The sequence below is a fragment of the Cetorhinus maximus genome, chromosome 16 (genome assembly GCF_964194155.1).
Source record: "Cetorhinus maximus chromosome 16, sCetMax3.hap1.1, whole genome shotgun sequence".
In the NCBI taxonomy this organism is placed as follows: domain Eukaryota; kingdom Metazoa; phylum Chordata; class Chondrichthyes; order Lamniformes; family Cetorhinidae; genus Cetorhinus; species Cetorhinus maximus.
In genome coordinates, this window is record NC_135894.1 from 40,817,056 (window position 1) to 40,839,622 (window position 22,567).

Sequence of the window (22,567 nt, forward strand, 5' to 3'; positions counted from 1 at the left end):
CTTTTAGTGTGAAAGCTGCATTCATCCAGGCAGGTGGAGTGTATTCAATAGCACCCATGACTTGTAGATGGTGGACAGGCTCCAGGAAGTCAGGGAGGAGTTACACACCACAGAATACCCAGCCTGTGAACTAATCTTGTAGCCACACTACAACTGGTCCAGTTGTTTCTAGTCAATAGTAACCCAAGGTGTTGATAGTGGCAGATTCAGCAACAATAATACCATTGAATGTCACAGGTGATAGTCAATTCTCTTGGAGTTAGTCAACTGCCCCAAGGAACTGTTGCTGCAATGTCCAGGGCAGAAATTAGTCTCTTACAATCAACCATCTTCCTTTGTGCCAGGTATGACTCAAGATCAAGAATTTTCCACCAGATTCCTACTGACTTCAATTTTGCTATGGTTTAGATGCTGTACTATCAATTGCTACCTTGATGTTAGTGGCAGTCATTCTTGTCAATGTTTGGGTTAAGGCTGTCCTGAGGTCTGGAGGAGTGAACTCACAAAACCCAAATTCAGTTTGATAGCACTGTTGACATCTTCCAACACTGATGATTGAGGGCAAACTGATGGGGCAGCAAATGGCCAGATTGGGTTAGTCTTGCATTTTATTGCCAGGACATACCCAGGCAATTTTCCTTCAGCTGTTTGATATCATGTGCAGTGAATCGAATTGGCTGAAGGCTAGCATCTGAGATACAGGGGGCCTCCGAAGGACGCAGAGATGGATAATCCACTTGGCACTTCTGGCTAAAGATTGTTGCCAATGCTTCAGCCTCATCTTTTGCACAGATGTGCTGGGCTTCCCCCATCATTGAGGATGGGGATATTTGTGGAGCCCCCAGATTGAATTAACCGATTTTAACTTCCCCAGAAGCATATGATAAAGATACAAACACTAACTAAAGCAGAAGCCTCAAGACAGCATACAGCTTGTACGAGTGACGAGAGAAAAACAAAATTTCACATCTTACCATAATGGGGTTTTGCACTTGCAACTACCATGACCATTGTACCATAACCACTGACTACATTAGGGGTCTAGTTCAGTTTATTAGATTAGTTTAGTTTATAGATTAAATATGAAATCCCAATGCCAACTCAATTTATGGGCTTAGGAACAACCTGATGGGCAAAAATAAATCAATATATCAATGAATTTTGCAAAGAGCAACAGGCCTTAAACACTGGGCTAAGTTGGCACATGCCTAGAAACAAGTTACATAATTTGGTTCCTTCTACAGGTATTTGCCTTTGGGTGATTTATCGGTGTGATAAACAGCTACCTGGGTACCTGTGGCAAGCTTTACAGAAGATCCCCTCATTAACTATTCTGTAGCTGTGATGTGACATGTCAGTACCAAGAATTGGTCCATACGAGTACAAAAAAAATCATTTTGCACATTTAACAGTTATTGTCCTTAGTCAGTTACCCTCCAGAAAAACAAGTGTTCGCAATATGCCAAGAATTCAGCTGTACACTACAGGTTTTGATTGGTGCTTGGACCAAATATGGAAAGGTTGAAATTTGATTCCAAATAAAATGCAAAAGAATTGAGCGGAGGAGTTTACTAGAGGCAAAATGAGGGGCTTCTGAAGAGATTTAGGGCACTGGGATTAGTTCCTTAGAACAGATTTTTATTTTTTTTTTTTAAAAAAGTGTATAAAATATGGTTCCCCCCACCATCTCCATTCCTTCTACAGCAGGGAAAGTCTAAATCAAAAGCCACACATCCTCTGAAACTGAACATGGTCTGCTAGTGACTTGCCAGCTTTGGTATGGACTTCACCATCCAACATCTCCACTTTTCAGCTCAGCAGGCTTCATTTTTACTTAGCCAGTCATTGCTGGAATTCCAGCAATCTTCTTCCTACAGCCGCAGTCACTTGGAGTCTCAACCTCCTTTCCTTCACCCCTTTATTCTCTCTACACAAGTTATCCCTTGGAGAACAGTTGCCAACATAATGGTGTAAACAATCTACCTTAGTCAACCCCTCCATTTCCTATCTGATGTCCATTCCTACAGACAATTTTAACAGTATCATTAAAAGATAGTAGCTTGATGTAAAGCAAAAAATAATTTGATGAAGGTGAGGAACAGCCAATACATGAACACATGTGAGATGCATGATTGGCAGGGGTTGTGTGGGCTTTACAACACCCACTGTTCTGGAACATTCTGGTCAACAACTAAAAATCAGTCAAGGAACTAGACCCTCCCTAATGTAGTCAGTGGTTATGGCAATCAATTCTAACTGTTTCTACCGAAAATGCTCTCAGACCTAGCTTTCATGCTGGCAATGATTTTACTTGCACTCTTCAGAGGCCAAACTTGGCAGATTTTTAAACAGTGCCAGCAGTGACTGCCATCTATGAACAAGATCCAACTGAGTTTTGAAATCAAAGTTCTGAAATACCATACAAGTCCTGCTGACCTACATTGCTAAATTAGGAGCCAATGCCTTGATTTTAAAGTGATCAGCCAGGTTTTCAAATTTCCATGTTGCCTCACATCACCCCCAAGATTTCAACACTCCAATTCTGACCTTTTGTACATCTGTTGCATTCAGGTGTCCATGTTTCAATCTCTGGAATTCTCCCAAATCTGGAGCTTAATCACCTGCCCTAATCTCATGGGCTGGTGTTAATTGCGTGATTATGCTGTGAAATACCCTGCTATTTCTCATTGTTACATATATTATATCAATGCAAATCGCCATCACTGCAACATATTACACGATAACTGGAATCAGCTGAAATCCAGACTACAGCTCTATGCACAAATTACTGGCAAAGGAGATCGTAAAAGGTGGGAAATACATAAAATGCAAGATTGCAAAGTTTTCAGCATGTTTGATGAGTTTTGAAAAAACCTCATTTCTCCTCATTAATTCTACAGTTGATCTGATCCAACATTGACATAATATACCACAAAAGGTTAGTTTTGCACACCTGATCCAGCACTTTGCTGGGCACCAGGATTGAATGTTCGATTTTAATAACCTCCATGGCCACGTGTCATTTTGACCGATTCCTCTACTGTTGAGACAACGATCATGGTCATAACCATTTACCAGACTGTCTCTTCCATCATGGCACCCATTCATTGAACCATTTCCTCCATGTCCAGAATCCCAGCTTGGTGAATCTTAGTTTGCATGAGTGTTAGCTTTCGACAACAAAAAGTTTAATCAACTGAGATTGCATCTTAACAGCACAAACTGCACTCTTGCACATTTGATAATGCACAACTAGGATGCTAATTTTGCTGCTGTTTCCTATCAGGTTCAATATTTGAAACAAAATAGCTTATTGAAATCAAGATAGCTGCTTTTAGCAAATAAATGTCACGACAAAACTGCAAGCGAAATTAAATTAATTTCACCCACTAAGCTGTCAGCAATTCTAATCAAATCCCTTGCTATCTGTACCAGTTGATTTGGACATCAATTCTTACCAAAAACAGCACTGAAAACAATGTAAAAAGCACTTAATCTGACTATATTTAAACTGCCATAACTTATTACTGCTTTCAAGTTTGCATTTACTAAATGTGAAACAATCACATTTCATGGAGTAGGTCTTACTGATCTAGCTACCCCAAGAAAGCAATGTTCTAAATATATTTTACATTCATGCTGATCTGATGCAGTCTACAGAATGTTTCATGCAACATCCAAATATCACTAGCTAGCTGCATCCAGCAGAACACCAATTACATTTCATTACACTTTGAAACGCCTGAGCAATGTTGCTCATGGTAAATGGAAAAGGGTTCTACTCAAATGTAGAAGCAGACAAGTTAATATGATGTGAGCACTTAAGTACAGAGGAAAAACAATACCAATAGTTTATTCATCAGTTCCATCTCACCAACGAAGGGAGGTTACCAATTTGTGGTAAATGGGACCCATCAAGACATTAAAGACTGCAAAACTCAGTTTATAGAAACAACCTAACAAATACATTTACAGCTCCAGCCTAATTAAGCTCTAGACAAGTGAAAGTGCATGCTCATCTGGAGGATTCTTGCAGTTGAGCTCCTTGGTGTCAGTACTACCTGTTGGGCCTTGTTCATACACCTTTTTGGCACCTTTTACCCATATGATTCAAACAATTTCTAACAAATTTAACTTCTACTTTATGCAAGCCAAACCACCAGGAACTAAAGTACTTTCTCCCCTTTCTACATTAGCAGGGTATTATCAGCACCACTGGATCACCTGATAATTCAGCAAGTGAATCTACAATTTGATTTGGAACAGCTACATGCCAAATTGTATTCCTTATTTGCTCTGAATTAACAGATTTCAATCAAGGCAGTAAATGGGCTACAATGACCAGAGGGTACCTCAACAAAACAATCTGGGTTTACTGAGCTACATCATACATCCTTGGACAGCTTCCCACAACTATTTTCTTTCTAAATCTGTATGATTCAGAATCACAGCACATTCGAACCACTGTGTGCCAGCTTATAAAGCTACCCAATTAGTCCCACTGTTCCTATAGATCTGTAAATTAAGCACAGACACCAATATTTCTCCTTAACTTTGCTTATACCTTCACCCAGTCTAGGCACTAATTGTGACAAGGTGCATTCTATATAGCAGTTCCTTATGCTGGAAAAGTTAATTGTCAGGCCAGTTGTCAACTTATTTTCTAAAATGGACCTGTCCTTCTGCTGACAAAGCCAAACTTACAAAATGTCATTTGGAACTTGTGCCTATACTAGTTATGGAACCAAATCCAGCTTGAATTACTGCTTAAATTTGAAAAGTGCAGGGCAGTAGTAAGTAGGGACTGAACTATGCAGATTACCGATTCAGAATTAATCAACATGTGGAAAATTTGAAACATCAGGCATAGTTCAAATGTAGATGACAAAAATTACAGCTACACAGATGCAGCATCCTGAATATCACTAATAGATATATTATTTTTATTCCTTTTGTCAATCCAAAGAGCAGTGGTTGGCTGCAAACACAGGAATTCAGAATGGATTAAGATAGAACTTGCACTGTCCTTTTAATGCTCCCAGTACACAATAATCCTGGCTTCAGCATATTAGAGTTGGCAATTGGAGCAGCTTTCATTTAGAAAATTAGCATGGTTTCCAAACCTTTCCACATCATAAAAATGAGTTATTTGATGGCAACACCAAATTATTTTACATTTTCTTCCAGGAGCTGCTACATGTAAGTGCCACTTTAACCAAAATACCTTACAGGTTATTAAACTGAATTTGAAGTGGCACACAGGGAACCAAGCCAAAGTTTGCAATCAAGGTCCTAATGTCATGTTGCAGTGTCAGTCACATTTAAACTTAGCATCAGTATCCTACGTTGTGGTGACGGTGCATCTCTACAACCCTCACGTCCCTGCCGCCGATGTGTTCATCTTTCTCGCCAGGTACATTGACAAGGTTGGGAGCTGCACCGAGATTAGAGACGCCTTTGGGATTTGGACAAGCAAACGCCAGGTCAAGGTCACGTTCAAGACCAATGGTAAGGGAGCCATCTTCCACCCTCCTTCCAGCTTCACTATTGGGGGAAACCGTGGCTACCTTGTCTGGGCAGCCCAAACTTTGTCGCTCATGCGGCAAGTCTGGTCATGTGGCGGGCAATTGCAGTGCCGTCCTCTGCAAGAACTGCAAGCAGGAAGGGCACCAGACAAAGGACTGCAAACAGACTAAGTGCTGCAACCCGTGTGGCGAGGCAGGCCACCTCTACGGGACCTGCCCCAAACGCTGCCTCATTTATGCACAGGCAGCCAAAGCCAACGAGGGGGAAGCAGATGAAATGCTTCGTGTCACTACTACAAAGGACACTTGCAACGCTCCAACCACCAAGGCCCCCAGTGAGAACAATGGGTCAAAGGAGGGCACAGAGAGAGACAAGGTGGAGGAAAAGATTAAGGCAGCTGACAGCCAATCAACTGCACTACCCCCTGAACCTCCCACTCAGGAGAGCGAATCAATGGAGGAAGCAGCAGCAGAAAATCAGCAGGGGGAGTGGCAGCTGGTGAAGAGAGCCAAAAGGAAGTACGGACTAAGAAGGGACCAAGCCACTTCCCAGACAAGTGGCAAGAGGCTTCTCCCATCCGACACGGATGACAAGGGCAGCTGCTCTTTGGAGATTGCAGCTGCAGATTGGACACTACATCCAGATCCCTAATGGAAGCAGTTAAGGATGCCAAGCTGCAAGATGTCTTCAGCAACCCTGCAGACGAAGCGCAGCGTAGATACACCCGGTCGCAGCCAGACGGGTCCATCCATTCCAGGATAGACTTCCTTTTGTGTCCTGTGCGTTCGCAGTCAGATCCACCGATGTCAAGCTGGTGTTCTTCTCTGACCACTGCCTCCTACTGGCTGACTGTCACTAAGAGGAAGACCAGAAGGTGGGCAGGGGGGCATGGAAGCTAAACGTGCAACTGCTGACCCCAGAGAACATTGAGGAGCTCAAGAGACATTACAAAGGTTGGAGAACCGTGAAACCTACCCACCCACCCCCGAGTCCCTGACACACTGGTGGGAAGCGATCAAGGGAAACATCAAGAGGTTTTTCATCCTCAAAAGGCAACCAGAAAGCTAGAAAGGAACAGAAGGAAATGTCCCGACTCCAGAAAAACATGCAGAACCTGCTCCGACTGCAGTCGATGTCAAGGAGGAACTCCAAGAGGTGAAGAGCCAGCAAGCCTCGCTCTGTGCCTCGGAGGCCTCCAAGATCATCTTCCGTTCCAGAGTCCGCTCCGTGGAGCAGGATGAGGCGTGCTCACGTTTCTTCTTCCAAATAAGGTACACAGAGCGCTCTGTGATCAGCAGCCTGAAGGCAAACGGCTCAGTAAAGTCATCGCAGTCCGACATCGAGGATCAGCAAATCCTTTTATGCCGCATTATATGATGTGAAGCCCACAGACAGCACGGCCTCCCAGTCCTTCCTGTCCTCTATCACGGAGGTCTTAGACGACAGTACACGGGAGAGCCTGGACAAACCACTAACTCCTGACGAACTGACTAAGGCCCTGGAGTCCTTCGAGAAGAGTAAAACTCCCGGAAGCAACGGCTTGCCGGCGGAGTTGTATTCGGCTCTGGGACGGGATCGGCCCAGACCTGCCAGAAGCGTATGAGAGTATGCTTCTGGCCGGCAGCATGTCAGAATCCATAAGGAAAGGCATCAGCACCCTCATCTACAAGCACAAGGGGGAAAGGGAGGAAATTAGAAATTGGCAACCCATTTCACTGTTGAATGTGGACTAAAAGATTCTGTCCAAGGTCATAGCCAATCAGGTCAATTCCACTCTGGAATTGGTGATCCACCCTGATCAGACCTCCGCTGTGCCCAGCAGGAAGATCTCTGACAGAATATCGTATCCCTGAGCAGCGCGAGGCTATGTGCAGGACAGGGGTGTGGACACCTGACTCATCAGCCTGGATCAGGAGAAGGCCTCTGACAGAATATCGCACACCTACATGGTGGATGGGCTCTCCAAAATGGGGTTTGGGGAGGGAATTCGCAATTGGATCTAACTGCTCTACACTATCAGTAGCACAGTCTCAATCAATGGGTGGGAATCAGATAGCTTTCCTATTAAATCTGGAGTCAGGCAGGGCTGCCCTCTCTTCCGTCCTGTTTGTGTATTCCATAGAACCCTTTGCAGAGTCCATCAGGAAAGATTTGGGCATAAGAGTGACAATCCCAGGCAGTGGAGGCACTCAGGTCAAAGCCTCCGTGTACATGGATGATGCCGCCATCTTCTGCTCGAATCTGCTGCCGGTGCAGAGACTGATCCACATCTGCGACCAGTTCAAACTGGCCTTGGGAGCCAAGGTAAATCGTGGGAAGAGCGAGGCCATGTTCTTTGGGATCTGGGCTGACCGATCCTTTGTCCCCTTCACCATCAGGGCTGACGGCCTAAAAGTGCTAGGGATATGGTTCGGAGGGACCGGGGCATGCGTTAGAAACTGGAAGGAGTGTCTATGGTGCAAAGAAAACTGGGCATGTGGGAGCGACGCTCCCTCTCCATTGCGGATAAGAACATGGTCATCAGGTGTGAGGCACTCTCGCTGTTGCTGTACGTGGCGCAGGTCTGGCCCATTCCAGACTCCTGCACAATGGCAATCACCCGAGCCATCTTTTGCTTTATCTGGAGGTCGAAAATGGATTGTGTCCGCAGGGATGCGATGTACGAGCCTCTATATAAGGGTGGGAAAAACGTGCCCAACATCGCCCTCACACTGATGGCCACCTTTGTGCGGCTGCATCAAGCTGTGCGTAGACCCTCGGTACGCAAACACCAAGTGTCACTACGTGCGGAGGTTCTACCTGTCCCCGGTGTTGCGAAGGATGGGTCTGGCCACGCTACCGCGGAACGCTCCAAGTAGTTGGACCGTGCCATACCACCTGTCCCTCGTGGAGACATTTATGCCGAGAAGCACCTTTGACCACAAGTCCATCAGGCAGTGGTCAGCACGTAACGACTTAGAGGCCCTGCGGGAAAAGGAGGGTGGATCCTGTGGGATGGTTTCCCAAGTGGACTGTCAAAAGTCATTGGCAGAATGCCTCATTGCCAGAACTTTCCAACAAGCAACAGCTTGGCTGGTGGTGAGAAAGGCCCTCTCCGTCAGATCCTTCCAACATGCCAGGAGACTCACCCCTCCAGCACGTTGCCCTCGAGGTGGCTGCAGTGGGGACAAAACCGTCGTTCACGTCCTTGTGGATTGTGCCTTTGCAAAGAAGGTCTGGGAGAGAGATGCAGTGGTTTCCGTCGAAGTTCATCCCGAGCAGTTCTGTGACACAGGACTCTGCTCTACGGGCTGTTCCCGGGGGACACACAGACAAACATCAACTGCAACTGGAGGATCATCGACTCAGTGAAAGACGCTCTTTGGTCTGCCCGAAACTTGTTGGTCTTCCAGGGTGAAGAGTTGTCCCCGACCGAGTGTTGCAGACTGGCACATTCCAAGGTCCAGGACTACATGCTGAGGGACGCACTAAAGTTTGGGGCAGCTGCCGCAAAGGCGCAATGGGGAAAGGTCGCTGTCCAAGTCCTTTCTGCCATAGTGCACCAAGGAGCTGGGAACTGTTGAGAGCCCCTCAGGCTGTACAGCTTAAAATGAATGTATGCAGTGAATACTAAATGTATTGAAGCACCTCAGAATGCAACATGATGTATGTTGATAACTCCAATACCATTGTCTGATTGTCTGCATTGACCATATTGAAATGATTGTAATATTCATTGATTGTATTGATGCACCCCGTGATCCATGTGTAAAAGTTGAATCTGCTTGTACTTTTGTGATGGTGATTGAAACGTTTTGTAATGTTTTTCCAGATATTTTATGAATAAAGTATATTTTTCAAAAAAAATCAGTATCCTACAAATACTTTGGTTCTATTCACCCTCTGTCATCTGAGCTGCAGCATTGATGATCATATATTGCAAAATTAAGTGGATTGTTCAGAACTGAAAGTGTAGAAATTTAGTATAGCAGTGTAAGGAGTTGCTTTTTGTCTTCTATAAGAACACGAGATCAAGCCTGTCCTACCATTCAATATCATGGCTGATCTGCTCCAGGCCTCAACTCCTCTTTCATGCCAGCTCCTCATAGCCCTCAATTCCCCGATATTTCAAAAATCTATCTACATCCTCTTTAAATACTTTGATCCAGCCCCCACAACTCCAGACATTCACTACCCTCAAGAAATTCTTTTGCATCTCAGTTTTAGATGAGTGTCCCCTTATTCTGTAACTATGCTCCCTAGTTCAAGATTCCCCCGCTAGTGGAAACATCTTCTCAACATCTACCCCATCAAGCCCACTCAGAATCTTGTACGTTTCAATAAATCGCCCCTTCTAAACTGATTGAATGAAGGCCTAACCTGTTAAGCTGTTCTTGGTAAGTCTCCTTCATCTCAGGAATCAGCCTAGTGAATCGCCTGAACTGCCTCCAATGCCAGTATATCCTTTCTTAAATGCAGGGACCAAAACTGTACACAGTACTCTAGGTTGGCCTCACCAACGCCCTGTACAATTGTAACAAGACTTCCCTATTTTTAAACTTCAACCCCCAATACATTTGCCCCCTTAATTACTTGCTGCACCTGCATGCTAATTTTGTTTCATTCACAAGAACACCCAGATCCCTTTGTGCTGCACTTTTTTGGAATCTTTCCATTTAGATAATAGTCTGCCTTTTGATTCTTCCGACCAAAGGGCATGACCTCACTTTCCTACATGAAATTCCATCTGTCAAATTTTTGCCCACTCACTCAACTTATCCATATCCCCTTACAGGTTCCTTATGTCCTCATCACATGCCTTCCCACCTATTTTGTATTGTCAGCAAATCTGGACACATTAATGACTTGGAGGAGGGGGCAGAATGTAGAGTAAATAATTGAGGCCTTACAACTGATCCTTGTGGCACCCCACTAGTTACATCTTTCCAACCTGAAAAAGACATATTAATTGAGGTTGTCTTTTGTTAACCAATCCTCAATCCATGCTAATACATCACCCCCCAATACCATGAGCTCCTATCTTGTGCACCTTATCGAATGCTTTCTGGAAATCCAAATGCACTACATCTACTGCTTTTCTTGATCAACTCTGCTTGTTATATCCTCAAAGAACTCTAGTAAATTTGTCAAATGTGATTTCCCTTTCACAAAGCCATGTTGACATGGTTTGATTGCATTAAGCTTTTATAAACTCATGGTTTATGCAAGTTTGAGGCATTATTAAAATGTTGTTCATTGCTTTAACACCTCATGCCACATGTTTAAAAAACTTTAAAAGGTAATTACCCATAAACACAGGACCAAGGGCCAAACTGTTTCAAAAAGTGAGATTTCGCAATGGTGCCCATTCAGCTACTCCTGTACTGAACAGCAGGTTGCCAAGTAACATTAAAGCAAAAATTAAGACTAAGAAATAAACAGATTAAAGATGGCAGGCAACACTGCCAAAACTGTACTATGTGGACAGCAAGACTATCCTGTATTCCCACATCTGCTAGTATCACTGCTTCAATTACTCCTGCTCATTGGGCTGGAGTGCAAGTTAGAAACACAAGGGAGGGTGAAGAAATTTGTTAGTGTTAAATCGAACAGTTACAACCACAGGAGGAAAGCACAGGTCGGGGGTGTGCAACCATCAGGGAACAGGGACTTTGAGGTCCCGCAGATACTGCCCTGTTAACAGGTACAACACACTGAAGAACAGTAGATAGACTGCAGGGTGGACAGCCACAATGCAGGTGAAGGCATTATGTCTTAGAAGGCTATGCACATAGCAAGAAGGGGGAAGAGAAAGCAGAATGAAAATGTGGTAGTGATAAGGATGGTGTTCTTTGTGACCATAGACAAGGATTCAAAAGGGCATGTTGCCAGGATAAAGATATGAATGAGGAAGCTGGAGGGGGAACTCAGTCATCAGGGCAGTGAATGGGCTAATATGACCCAAAGGTTCCTCAACGTGACAATCTGGGTTTATGGAGCTGCATCATACATCCTTGTATACATGGTCTTGGAGGGAGCGATTCTAATAAATACAGATAATTTCTAATGAAATTAACCTAACTTGGGATAGAACATCTGGTCTGTATGGATTGCAGCTGTGCAGTTTAAGTTAGACAGCAGAAGTACTATTACATGTATTTAATAATTCACTAGAAAAAGATACTGCCAGAAAGGTCTGTCAGAGGACTAGTGTCCAATTTATACCTATTTAAAGGGGGATGCAGTAGCAAGTAAAAATGGAATCCACTAAAACAAAAAAACTAAAAATAATGAATAATCAGAACGGATTTCAAAAAGCAAAAGTCTTGTAGGAGTTTAAGTTGATCAAGCAAGAGGAGAACAATTTTAAATTTGATGACAAAATTCATGGGATTGGACAGTCAGTGAGGACAAATTACGTAGTCATTTGGCAGTTCAGAACTTGCTAGATTTAAGCTTTTCATCAGGACAATTTGCAAGAAAATGCCAATGTCAAGGGAAACATTTATACTGCATTAGAAGAGAGTGCTGATTGGTTGCCAACCAATCTTAGACAAAAAGATCTTTCAGCCACATTATATATAAACTGACAAAATAGGCGTATAAAATAAAAAATCTTTGCTGAGTCAAAGAAATGTAAGATTACATTACTTGGAAAATCCAAAAGAAGCAGCAGCAAAAGAGATGCTGCAGTATGAATTCATGTTACTCAAGTGAAAAAGACCAAATGCAAGCTCATTTCTAGAGGGATAGAACTGAAGTTGTGTTAAACTTGATCAAATCTTGCTTACACTCTACATTCTTATAACTCCCCCACCAGAACCAGGGGTCACAGTCTGAGGATATGGGGTAGACCATTTAGGACTGAGATGAGAGTGGTGAGCCTGTGGCATTTGTTACCACAGAAAGTAGTTGAGGCCAAAATATTGTGTTTTCAAAGGAGGAGTTAGATATAGCTCTTGGGGCAAAAGGGATCAAAGGATATGGGGAGAAACTAGGAGCAGGCTATTGAGTTGGATGATCAGTCATGATCATAATGAATGGCGGAGCAGGCTCAAAGGGCCAAATGGCCTACTCCTAGTTTCTATTAATATGGTGACCAGACTGTAGAGTGCAATAAAGATCTAAAGGATGATATCAGAGTTACAGGTTGGGTCACTTAAAGTTGGGAGTAACCTTAAGGTCTTTAAAGTTGAGTACACAGTGTTCCCATTTGTAGGGAATGGAAAACTACGGGTCATAAAATACAAGATTTAATTTCTTAGTTAAAGAAATCAAGAAACTTCTTCCCCAGAGCAATGAGAATGTGGTGAGTGTACCTGCAGTAAATAGTGTTGGTTTGTACTGTGTATTGTTATTCTAAGCACCATGAAATCATTAAAAACAAATTTAATTGTATTCAGATAGATTAAAATTTCATGCAGTGGGCAACAAATATTAAACGTAGATCAGGCTCAAAACAAATTGAACATTTTATCAGTTATGTGTCCAGCTTTGTATACACTTGAATGCTAAATGTTAATATGTGTTGCAAAATCATTGTATTGTGGCCTTAGAAGTCCATATGGGTATATGGAGCTAATCAAGACTAACGAACTGCAAAAATGTTGTGCACAAAACTAGTTCATCAAAACTAAAGTTGACTCAGCTGAGTGCTCATGCTACAAGTAGGTAGCCTGGAATACAATGTAGATGACATTCTACAGCAAGCGGGTAGGTTAGAGGCACAAAAATCCAACTGTGGACTTGTGCCAGTATATTTGGAATCTAGCATGAATTTCAAGATAGTTATTTTTAAAACTGCTGTTAAACATGCACACAACACAGGCTTTAATACAAATTAAGCAGCTTCCATCCAGATTGGAAGTATGGCAGTAAAATATCCGCAATTTTAGGAACTGTCAAATGTGATGTACTTTTTCCAAAGATGTGCATTTGCGTTCAACACAATAGATGCCAATGGAGAAATTGTCAGAGCACACTATGAACCGTCAGCCCCATTCATCTCAAGTTACTGCATTAACCTTTAGTGTCCAAGTATGTTGTCCCACACTACTTCATAGATCACTGACTTATTTGTAGGCTCCAATAAAGTTATGTTGGGAAAGGTACAGTTACTTAACCACTAACCAGATTATTAAACTGAATATGTATCTACCAAAACAGCAAAATGTAGTGGTGCATGCAATTGTTAGTACAAAACTGCATTTTATCATGCACCAGTACACCAAACATCGTACCAGATCGGTCCAGCCAGACATCATTGCAGTTCTGATGTACGTCCACCTCTTGCCAGGGACTTCTTGGGAAAGCTGAGCAACAGTATAAGCCATTATTCAGAATCTATCCATAACAAAAACAAGAGGGGGGTGTGGTGCGTGCCTTCAAACATTACTGGATACACAGCTCTCTTCTATTCAAAACAGCTGGCTGTGGTTTCCCTAATAGATACGGGGTGACAGTGCAATTTGCAGGAAAAGCTCGAAATATGGTTTAAACAAAGCAAAGTAGCATCTTTTTATTGGGTAGTGTCAAGTTTCTAAGCAGGTGGTTATTGCTGTTAGTGCTGTCATCTGTGTCAAAAGGAAACCCAAAATCTACTTGCAGATCAACCTTAAAAGCCAAAGTTTAAGCCAAGTTCAATTTTCATATAATGGGACTTGAATTAGCATTAACTTGGTTAAGTGGAAGGTAGGGAAATTTAGTTCAAAACTGGTAGTTGGATGTTACTTAATACAGTAACAATGACAGACCAGCTCTGCACGTGAAAGATCTTACAATATTCAAAGCCAAATTTCATGCCTTTTCACACACTATTTAAGTGCAAAAAAGTGCAGACTTACAAATCCTCAACATTGGAAAATTAATAGAGCGATTTGTTCCAAGTGGATTATAAGCTGTAAAAGAAATGGGAACTGTCAATTCACCAGATGCAGCAATACCATTATATTTTAGCCAACTGCAAACATTAAACTGCATTGCAATTTGGTGCAGATTAACTTTGTACGTCTTTTGCTAATATTTGGTAAGCATCATGATTTGCAAACAGACAGCTTTTAAAAGCATCTCACTAATGCAAAAGCATAGACCATATACTGCATGCTTCCGAGTAGAAGCTAATCTTTTCCACCTTGTCCTCTTGCTATGGAGAAAACTCCAGACTGCAAGCAGAATGGTGGCATGCTTGCAGAGAGAATGAAAACATTCCACCTTTCGTACCTGTGGGACCAAGCACATTTCCGCAGTGGGCAATCTATCCATGGAACTGAAGTGCTTAACAGAACTGTTCTAAAATACAATCTGATCTAAAGTCAAGCAACTGTATTTATAGAAGAACAAAGTGCAGTGTATTCTGAAGGTACTCAAGCAGGTCTGGTAGCATCTGGAGAGTGATCAACATTGCATCCAGTAACCCTTTGTCAGAACAGTTCTAGGGTCAATGACAGGAAACAATTAACTTTCTCTTTAGATTCTACCAGGCACGTATTTCCAGCATTATTTTCCCTGAATTTATATTTTGCTAGTTCAATAAGCCCAATGTGTAAAAGTTCATCCCAGTTGTATACTTTAATTTCCAGGGTACTAACTTTGCCTGGTCTCTAATCATCTCTGCATTCAAAATTGTTCCATTTAGTATTCAACTCTATGCAAATATTTTTCCAAATCGCAGAACCACTAACAAGGACTTCAGTAGAGTCACAGGTTCAATACTAGCTCCAGGGCTTAAGCTTGTTAGACTGTACTAAGCAGTCTTGAGGAAGGGCTGCATTGTTATAGGTACCATCTTTTTTGACAAAGCCCTAGGTCCAATCAGTTGAGTAACCAGAAAGATTAAGATCGCATAACACTATTCAAAGAGCAAGATTTTTCAGTATCCTGGCCAACACTGCCCCCTCAGCTCCATTCCTTTGTAGATCCTTGGCCTGCAAAACCAGGGGCCATGTTTACCCTTCAAAAAAATAATTGCCTCAGAACAGTTTGAGGGTGCAAGGGGTTGCACAAAAAAAATCAGCTTCAATTATAGCCCATTCACTCAAACAGCTTCATTTTCATTAGGACTGTTGGAAAAGCACTCGAGATGCTTCCACAACCTGCATTTATACAGCTCCTTTAAACATATCAGAACATTCAAGGCACTTAAGAGCCTCAATAAAAAAATGCCAAGGATCTAGAGGAAAAGATGACCAAAGCTTGGTCAGAGGTTAAGAAACTTGAGGTGGGGAAAGATATTTAAAGAGGGAAGCCCAGAGCTTAGGGTCAAAACAGCTGAAACCACAGCTGCCAATGGTGGAGTCATTAAAATAAATAAGGCATCTACAAGATGAGAATGAGAGAATTACAAGAAATGCAAGGCTTGTAGGATGTAGTGATTGCAAGGCAAGAGGTCATGGAGACAGTTCAAAACTAATGTTTTAAAATTCAGTTATCGTCAGACCAGGAATCAGTTGAGTGAACAAGATTTGGTGCAAGTTAATATACAGTAGGGAGGTTGACTAGAGAATTTGACATGTTAAAGTTGGAGGTGGGAGGTACAAAGGCATGAATGTGGGTTTCAGCAGATGAGCTGAGACATGGTCAAAACTGTTTCACAAATAGCAAAGGAAGAAATCATTCAATCCATCACATGTGCTGGCTGAACAAAGAGTATCCAGCCTACTCCCACTTACCTTTTCTTGGCAGTGCCCACAGGGCTACAGACAAGTGCACATCCTGACTTTTAAAGTGTGATGAGGGTTTCCGCCCCCACCATTCAGGTGGTGAATTTCAGACCACCCCCCCACCCACCCCCAACCTCCTGTAAGTTTAGGTATGTCTTGCTGTTAACCCCTCTAAGGAAATTGCTCCCCCTACACACTTCCTAGGCTTTCAAATTTTATACACCAATTAAATCCCACCCCCCCCTCAATCTCCTATGTCCACAGAAAGCCATTTCAACAATGGATAGCCACAATTCTCCAGTCCTGACAACATCCTTGTAAATCTTCCCTGTATCCTTTCCAATATGATCACATCCTTTCTGTAATGCAGTGAGCAGTACTTTGGCAATGGTTTATAAATAGTTTTAAAAATAAAGTTCTAGCATTTGACAAGTGCAACAAACAGCTGGTTAACAAAATTTAGCCTCACAGAAGAGGGTCAGCTTAGATGAAAAATTTTGGATTAAGGACAGAAAACCTGAGTCATGGCAAATGGTTGTTTTAAAGACTGAAAGGTAAAATACTATGGCGTTTAAAGGGCGAGTGACAGGGCTCTGCTTTCAACTTTTAAAAAATTCATTCATGGGATGTGGGCTTCACTGGCTGGGCCGGCATTTATTGCCCATCCCTAGATACCCTTAAGGTGGCGGTGAGCTGCCTTCTTGAACTGCTGCAGTCCATCTGGTGTGGGTACACCCTTGTAAATGACTTGAGCATTGGAATATAGGGCAAATTTTTCGAAATTTACCATACCAAACTTGGACGGTTTGGCAAAATGAGCATTCCAATCAACCTTAACAGGACAGATGGACTAGCAAAATGAATAAGCAAGCAGCAGATGGAATGTAATAGAGAAGTATGAGGTGTTGCATTGAGCAGGAGAGATAGGGAAAGGCAATATAGACTTAAATGGTGCAGTTCTAAAGCAAGTACAGAGGTTCACAAGCATATAACTTTGAAGGTGGAAGGACACAACAGTAGTTGGCCAAGCACATATGATCATGGGCTTCATAAAAGTATGAAGTACAAAGCAGGGAAATTATACTGAGCTTTATGAAGCTTCAGTTAGGCCACACCTATAGTACTGCATCCAGTTCTGGTTACCACACTTCAGGAAAGCAGTGGGCATCTTTTTGAGTGCAGAGCAGATTTACCAGAATGGTTGGTTCCAGACTAAGGGTTTTAACTACAAAGTTAGGTTAGTGAAACTGGTTGTTTTCTTCGCAGCAAGTGAGGAGAGATCTGATCTTCTAAACCTAATTAAACCAAGTAAAGCTGGTCTCAGTAGTTGATACAGCTTTCCTCCTCAGTGTCTGCTGTGTGGTTGATAACCTGCAAACCTCAAACATGCCCCTGACATAGTGGCATATGATTTAGGCTATAATAGGCCCAAGAGCCAAGCTTTGCAGAACCCCAATGGAAACAGTCAATACCAGTTGTTGCCTGCCATGGGACCAATTATGGATCCCACTCAGCATCTGCTTTTACTTTTCTGCCCAGTCTGCCATACAGGACCTAGCCATCCACACTGATTTTAGCAAGACTTTTGACAAACATGTTACCCTCATCAACTCATCTGAAAAACACAGGTCAGACATGAATTTCCCTTAAATCCATGCCTATTGTCCTCAATGTAATGCTTTATCCTGTCCCTTGGAACCTTTTTCAATAATTTTCCACCAGCGGTTAGGCTGACTGATCTGTAATTACTCAAGTTTATTCCCTCTAACGTACAATGCCAGCAGTCTTTCTGCACCATGTTTGTAACCAGAGGGGATTGGAAAATGGTGAGGGCTTCCACCATTTCCTTCCTTGCTTCTCTTAGCCTGGGATATATTTCATGCAGGTCTCATCCATCAGCTTTCAAAATGCAAAACCCTTATTTTCTGTGTTTATCCCATCAATATTTCTCACCTACAATGTTTGCATCATCACACAATGTGTTCATTAAGAAGCATGCTTGTGTCTTTGGTCTCCACAAACAAATCTCCAAAAGGTCCTACTCTTCCATTGGTCATCCTCTTGCTCTATGCATTTATGAATATCTTTGGGTTGTTCGATTTAATTTGCTAACATTTTTCATGCTTCTCCAATTCCAACCCTGCACAAGTTTTTTTTGCCTCAACTTAATCTAGCTCTGGCATCAGAGGGTACTAGATTTGAAAAGTCCTACCCTCTGCAAGGAAAACATTATGCATCCTCTACCTCCTCCTTGAATGCCTCCCAATGGTTAGACACTGATTTACTGTCAAGCAGCTGTTTCCAGAACACTTGTCAAATGATCTCAGCTTTGCAAAATAGCCCTTTACAATTCACTCACTTAGTCTCTATATCTTTTCCCATAACTACACCAAATCTAACCAAATGATCATCGGCACCAAAATGCTCTTGCAAATAAAGCTGTGGAAGGGGTATTTTCCAAAATGAAGTTTGGAACAGCCCCTGTTCTTGTTGGTCATGCGCAAGTGTCAAAGGAATGGAGAGGGGGGAGTAGTAAATAGTGCTTGAAGGGTTGGAGTTAAAATGCAAAACCAGATATTTAAATATAAGGATGACTATTTTAAATTGTAGTTTGGGGACTGGGTGCCATATAGGTCACAAGAGGCAGATTAGAGGAAAAGGACTAATATAGGCTAGCCAATACAGTACTGCAATAACAATCACTTCAAGATTATAAGTAGGCAAACAAATTTGTTTGAGCAAGACTTAGTACCTCCACCTACAAAAAGGTGGCACAGCAAGCTAGTGGGATCCATAAAAATTAAGTACCACTGGAATACTCAACAAGTGCAATCTCCTGAAAAGAACTTTAGAAATACTTTCTAGGCTGTCTTCAAACACCAGTTATGAAGGTTTAATTGTACAGGGGGCAGATCAAAGCAACTGACTACTTTGATCTTTACAACTGTAGATCTGTATTTAGTTCTAGCATGGGGAAAAAATGGTAAACTACAAATGACTTGAAAAGGCTTAATATCTAGAGATTTAGAACAGCTACATGGGTAAGCAACTGTTCAGTAGTACAGCTAGAACTAGCTGTACTAGTGAACAGAGTCTACATGAGAGTTTCTGTCAAGCTATGAACTGGCATAGGACATTGCTCAAGCATCTCCTACACTTAATGTGATCTAGATGAAAACACATGTTTTGGATTTCCAGCACCCGCAGTAGTTTTTTTGTTTTTACAACTATCCTACATGGCTTGATAATTTGAGATGGGGTGGGGGGGGGAAGAGAGAGAGGGAGAGGGAGAGGGAGAAAGGGGAAAGAGAGAAGTGGGGCGGGAGGCAACCACAAGTGAGAGGAACCACTGGCCCATCTAGCACAGGTATTCACAGCAATATTCAGGTTTATATTCACAGGAATTAAAACCTTCATTTCCTGCCCTTATTCCAAGGAACACTATTTTAATACCTTTGGGCTTGAACCATGACATCATAATACTGGGTAACACCAGTTAGGAACCAGTTTATTAATTCAGAACTTAGTTTGTAATTGTAGTTGCGATTTACCTCAAGAGCTTCTCTACTCAGGAGTTTTTAGGGGCAGGGGGAATTTGACAAATTAACACCCAGAAAAAGGTCAGGGGACTAACTCTTGTCCTGATATTGGGTTCTTTCCCCAGAGAATAGTGTGAACTATTGCTACCCTCACATATCTTGATCCATGTTGTCTAGCCTATTCAGCTGAGTCAATTTAATCAATCAATACAGACTAAACAAATCCAGCACACAGTTTACCACTTTCAGGTTCTCCCTGACACCATTCATTCTGCAGACCTTTCTGCAATTATATTTACTTTGAATAATGAATACGAATAAGCATTAGTTTGTGAACTGAACTGTACTGCCCTTCACATCAAGGCAGCATTTGAACGAGTGTGGCATCAAGGAGCCCCAGCAAAACTGGGGTCAATGGGAATCAGGGGGAAAACACTCCACTGGTTGGAGTCATACCTAGTAGAAAGGAAGATGGTTGTGGTTGTTGGAGGTCAGTCATCAGTTCCAGGACATCGCTACAGGAGCTCCTCAGGGTAGTGGCCTAGGCCCAACCGTCTTTAGCTGCTTCATCAATGACCTTCCTTCCATCATAAAGGTCAGAAGTGGGGATGTTCACTGATGATTGCACAATGTTCAGCACCATTTGTGACTCCTCAGATACTGAAATAATCCATGTCCAAATGCAGCAAGACCTGGACAATACAATATCCAAGCTTGGGCTGACAAGTGACAAGTAACATTTGCACCATAAGTGCCAGGCAATGACCAACTCCAACAGAGAATCCAACCCATCGCCCCTTGATGTTCAATGGCATTTCCTTCACTGAATCCCCCATTAACATCCTGTGGGTTACCACTGACCAGAAACTGAACTAGCCATATAAATACCGTGGCTACAAGAGGTCAGAGGCTAGGAATATAGTCTGACGAGTAACTCACCTCCTGACTCCCCAAAGCCTGTCTACCATCTTCAAGGCACAAGTCAGTAGTGTGATGGAATACTCCCTACTTGCCTGGATGAGTGCAGTTCCTACAACACTGAAGCTGGACACCATCCAGGACAAAGCAGTCCACTTGATTGGCACCACATCCACAAACGTTCACTCCCTCCACCACCGACGCACAGTAGCAGCAGTGTACAAGATGCACTGTAGGAATTCACCAAGGCTCCTAAAGCAACACCTTCCAAACCCACGACCACTATCATCTAGAAGGACAAGGGCAGCAGATAAATGGGAATGCCACCACCTGGAAGTTCTCCTCCAAGTCACTCTCCATCCTGACTTGTAAATATATCACCATTCCTTCACTGTTGCTGGGTCAAAATCTTGGAACTCCCTTCCTAACAGCACTCTGGGTGTACCTACACCACATGGACTGCAGTAGTTCAAGGCAGCAGCTCCTCACCACCTTCTCAAGGGCAAATAGGAATTGACAATAAATGCTGGCCCAGCCAGTGAAGCCCACATCCCGTGAATGAATTTTAAAAATCTATAGAAGTAATGCTGTTGCACACAAAAATCTTGTTAAAATCCACTTCATGTTACTAAGCATTGTAACCAAAAGTGTAACTTCATAACAGTTAATGTTAAAATTGCATTATTAAACTTCAGTATACAGATTAAAGCATGGTTACGTGTAGATTGTTGTTACAACAATCCAGAATCCAGTTAGGGACCAGTAACTCTGAAGGACAGTCTGAAATACCAGTTACCCACTAGGAGAATAAACAGAAACTAGGAATAGGGCATTCGGCACTTCACACCTGCTCCACCATTCAATATGATAATGGCTGATCCTCTATCTCAATGCCATATTCTCACTTTCTCTCCATACTCCTGATGCCCCTAAAATTTATCAATTTTTGAACATACTCAGTGACCTGGCCTCCACAGCCTTCTGTGATAGAGAATTCTACAGGTTGACCACCCTGAGTGAAGTGTTTCCTCATCAGTCCTAAGTGGCCTGCCCCCTATCCTGAGACTGTGGCCCCCTGATTCTAGACTCCCCAACAAGGGGAAACATCCTCCCTGCACCTAGTCTGCCTAGCCTTGTTAGAATTTTATGTTTCAATCAAATCCCCTCCCATTATTCTAAACTCCAGTGAATACAGGCTTAGTCGAATAAATCTCTCATATGACAGTCCTGCCATCCCTGGTATCAGGCTAATGAACCTTTGCTGCACTTCCTCTATAGCAAGCATATCCTTTCTTAGGTAGGGAGACCAAAATTGCACACAATGCTCCAGGTGTGGTCTCACCAAGGCCCTGTATAACTGCAGTAAGACATCCCTACTTCTGAGCTCAAATCCTCCTTGCAATGAAGGCCAACAACCATTTGTCTTCCTAACCGCTTGCCGCACCTGTCTATTTACTTTACTTGAATGGTGTACGAGGACACCCAGTTCCCTTTGTACATCAAAATTTCCCAATATATCACCATTTAAATAATAGCCTGTTTTTCACAACGAAGTGTATAACTTCACATTTATCCACATTATACTGCATCTGCCATGTGTCCACACACCCCCACACACACACAACCCCACACAACCCCCCCCCCACACACACACACACAACCCCACCCCCCCCACACACACACACACAACCTCCCCCACACACAACCCCACACAACCCCCCCCCCCACACACAACCCCACACAACCCCCCCCCACACACACACACACACACCCCACACAACCCCCCCCCACACACACACACACACCCCACACAACCCCCCCCACCCCCCACACACACACACACACCCCACACAACCCCCCCCCCACACACACCCCACACAACCCCCCCCCCCCACACACACACACCCCACACAACCCCCCCCCCACACACACCCCACACAACCCCCC

General features: G+C 42.9%; 1 protein-coding gene across 3 annotated transcripts in view; it reads right to left on the reverse strand.

Moving 5' to 3' along the window:
• ddx3xa (DEAD-box helicase 3 X-linked a) overlaps window positions 1–22,567 on the reverse strand; it is a 67,084-nt gene that overhangs the window by 24,937 nt on the left and 19,580 nt on the right. The window contains exons 4-5 of one of the 3 annotated variants that reach the window (XM_078559734.1): window positions 14,349–14,402; window positions 13,746–13,817 (exon numbers count right to left, since the gene is read on the reverse strand). The exons of 1 other annotated variant lie outside the window; for it this stretch is intronic. In XM_078559734.1, the coding sequence (XP_078415860.1) occupies window positions 13,746–13,817; window positions 14,349–14,402 (126 nt within the window). The remainder of the gene's footprint in view (window positions 1–13,745; window positions 13,818–14,348; window positions 14,403–22,567) is intronic. One more of the 3 variants, XM_078559736.1, reaches the window with a different exon arrangement.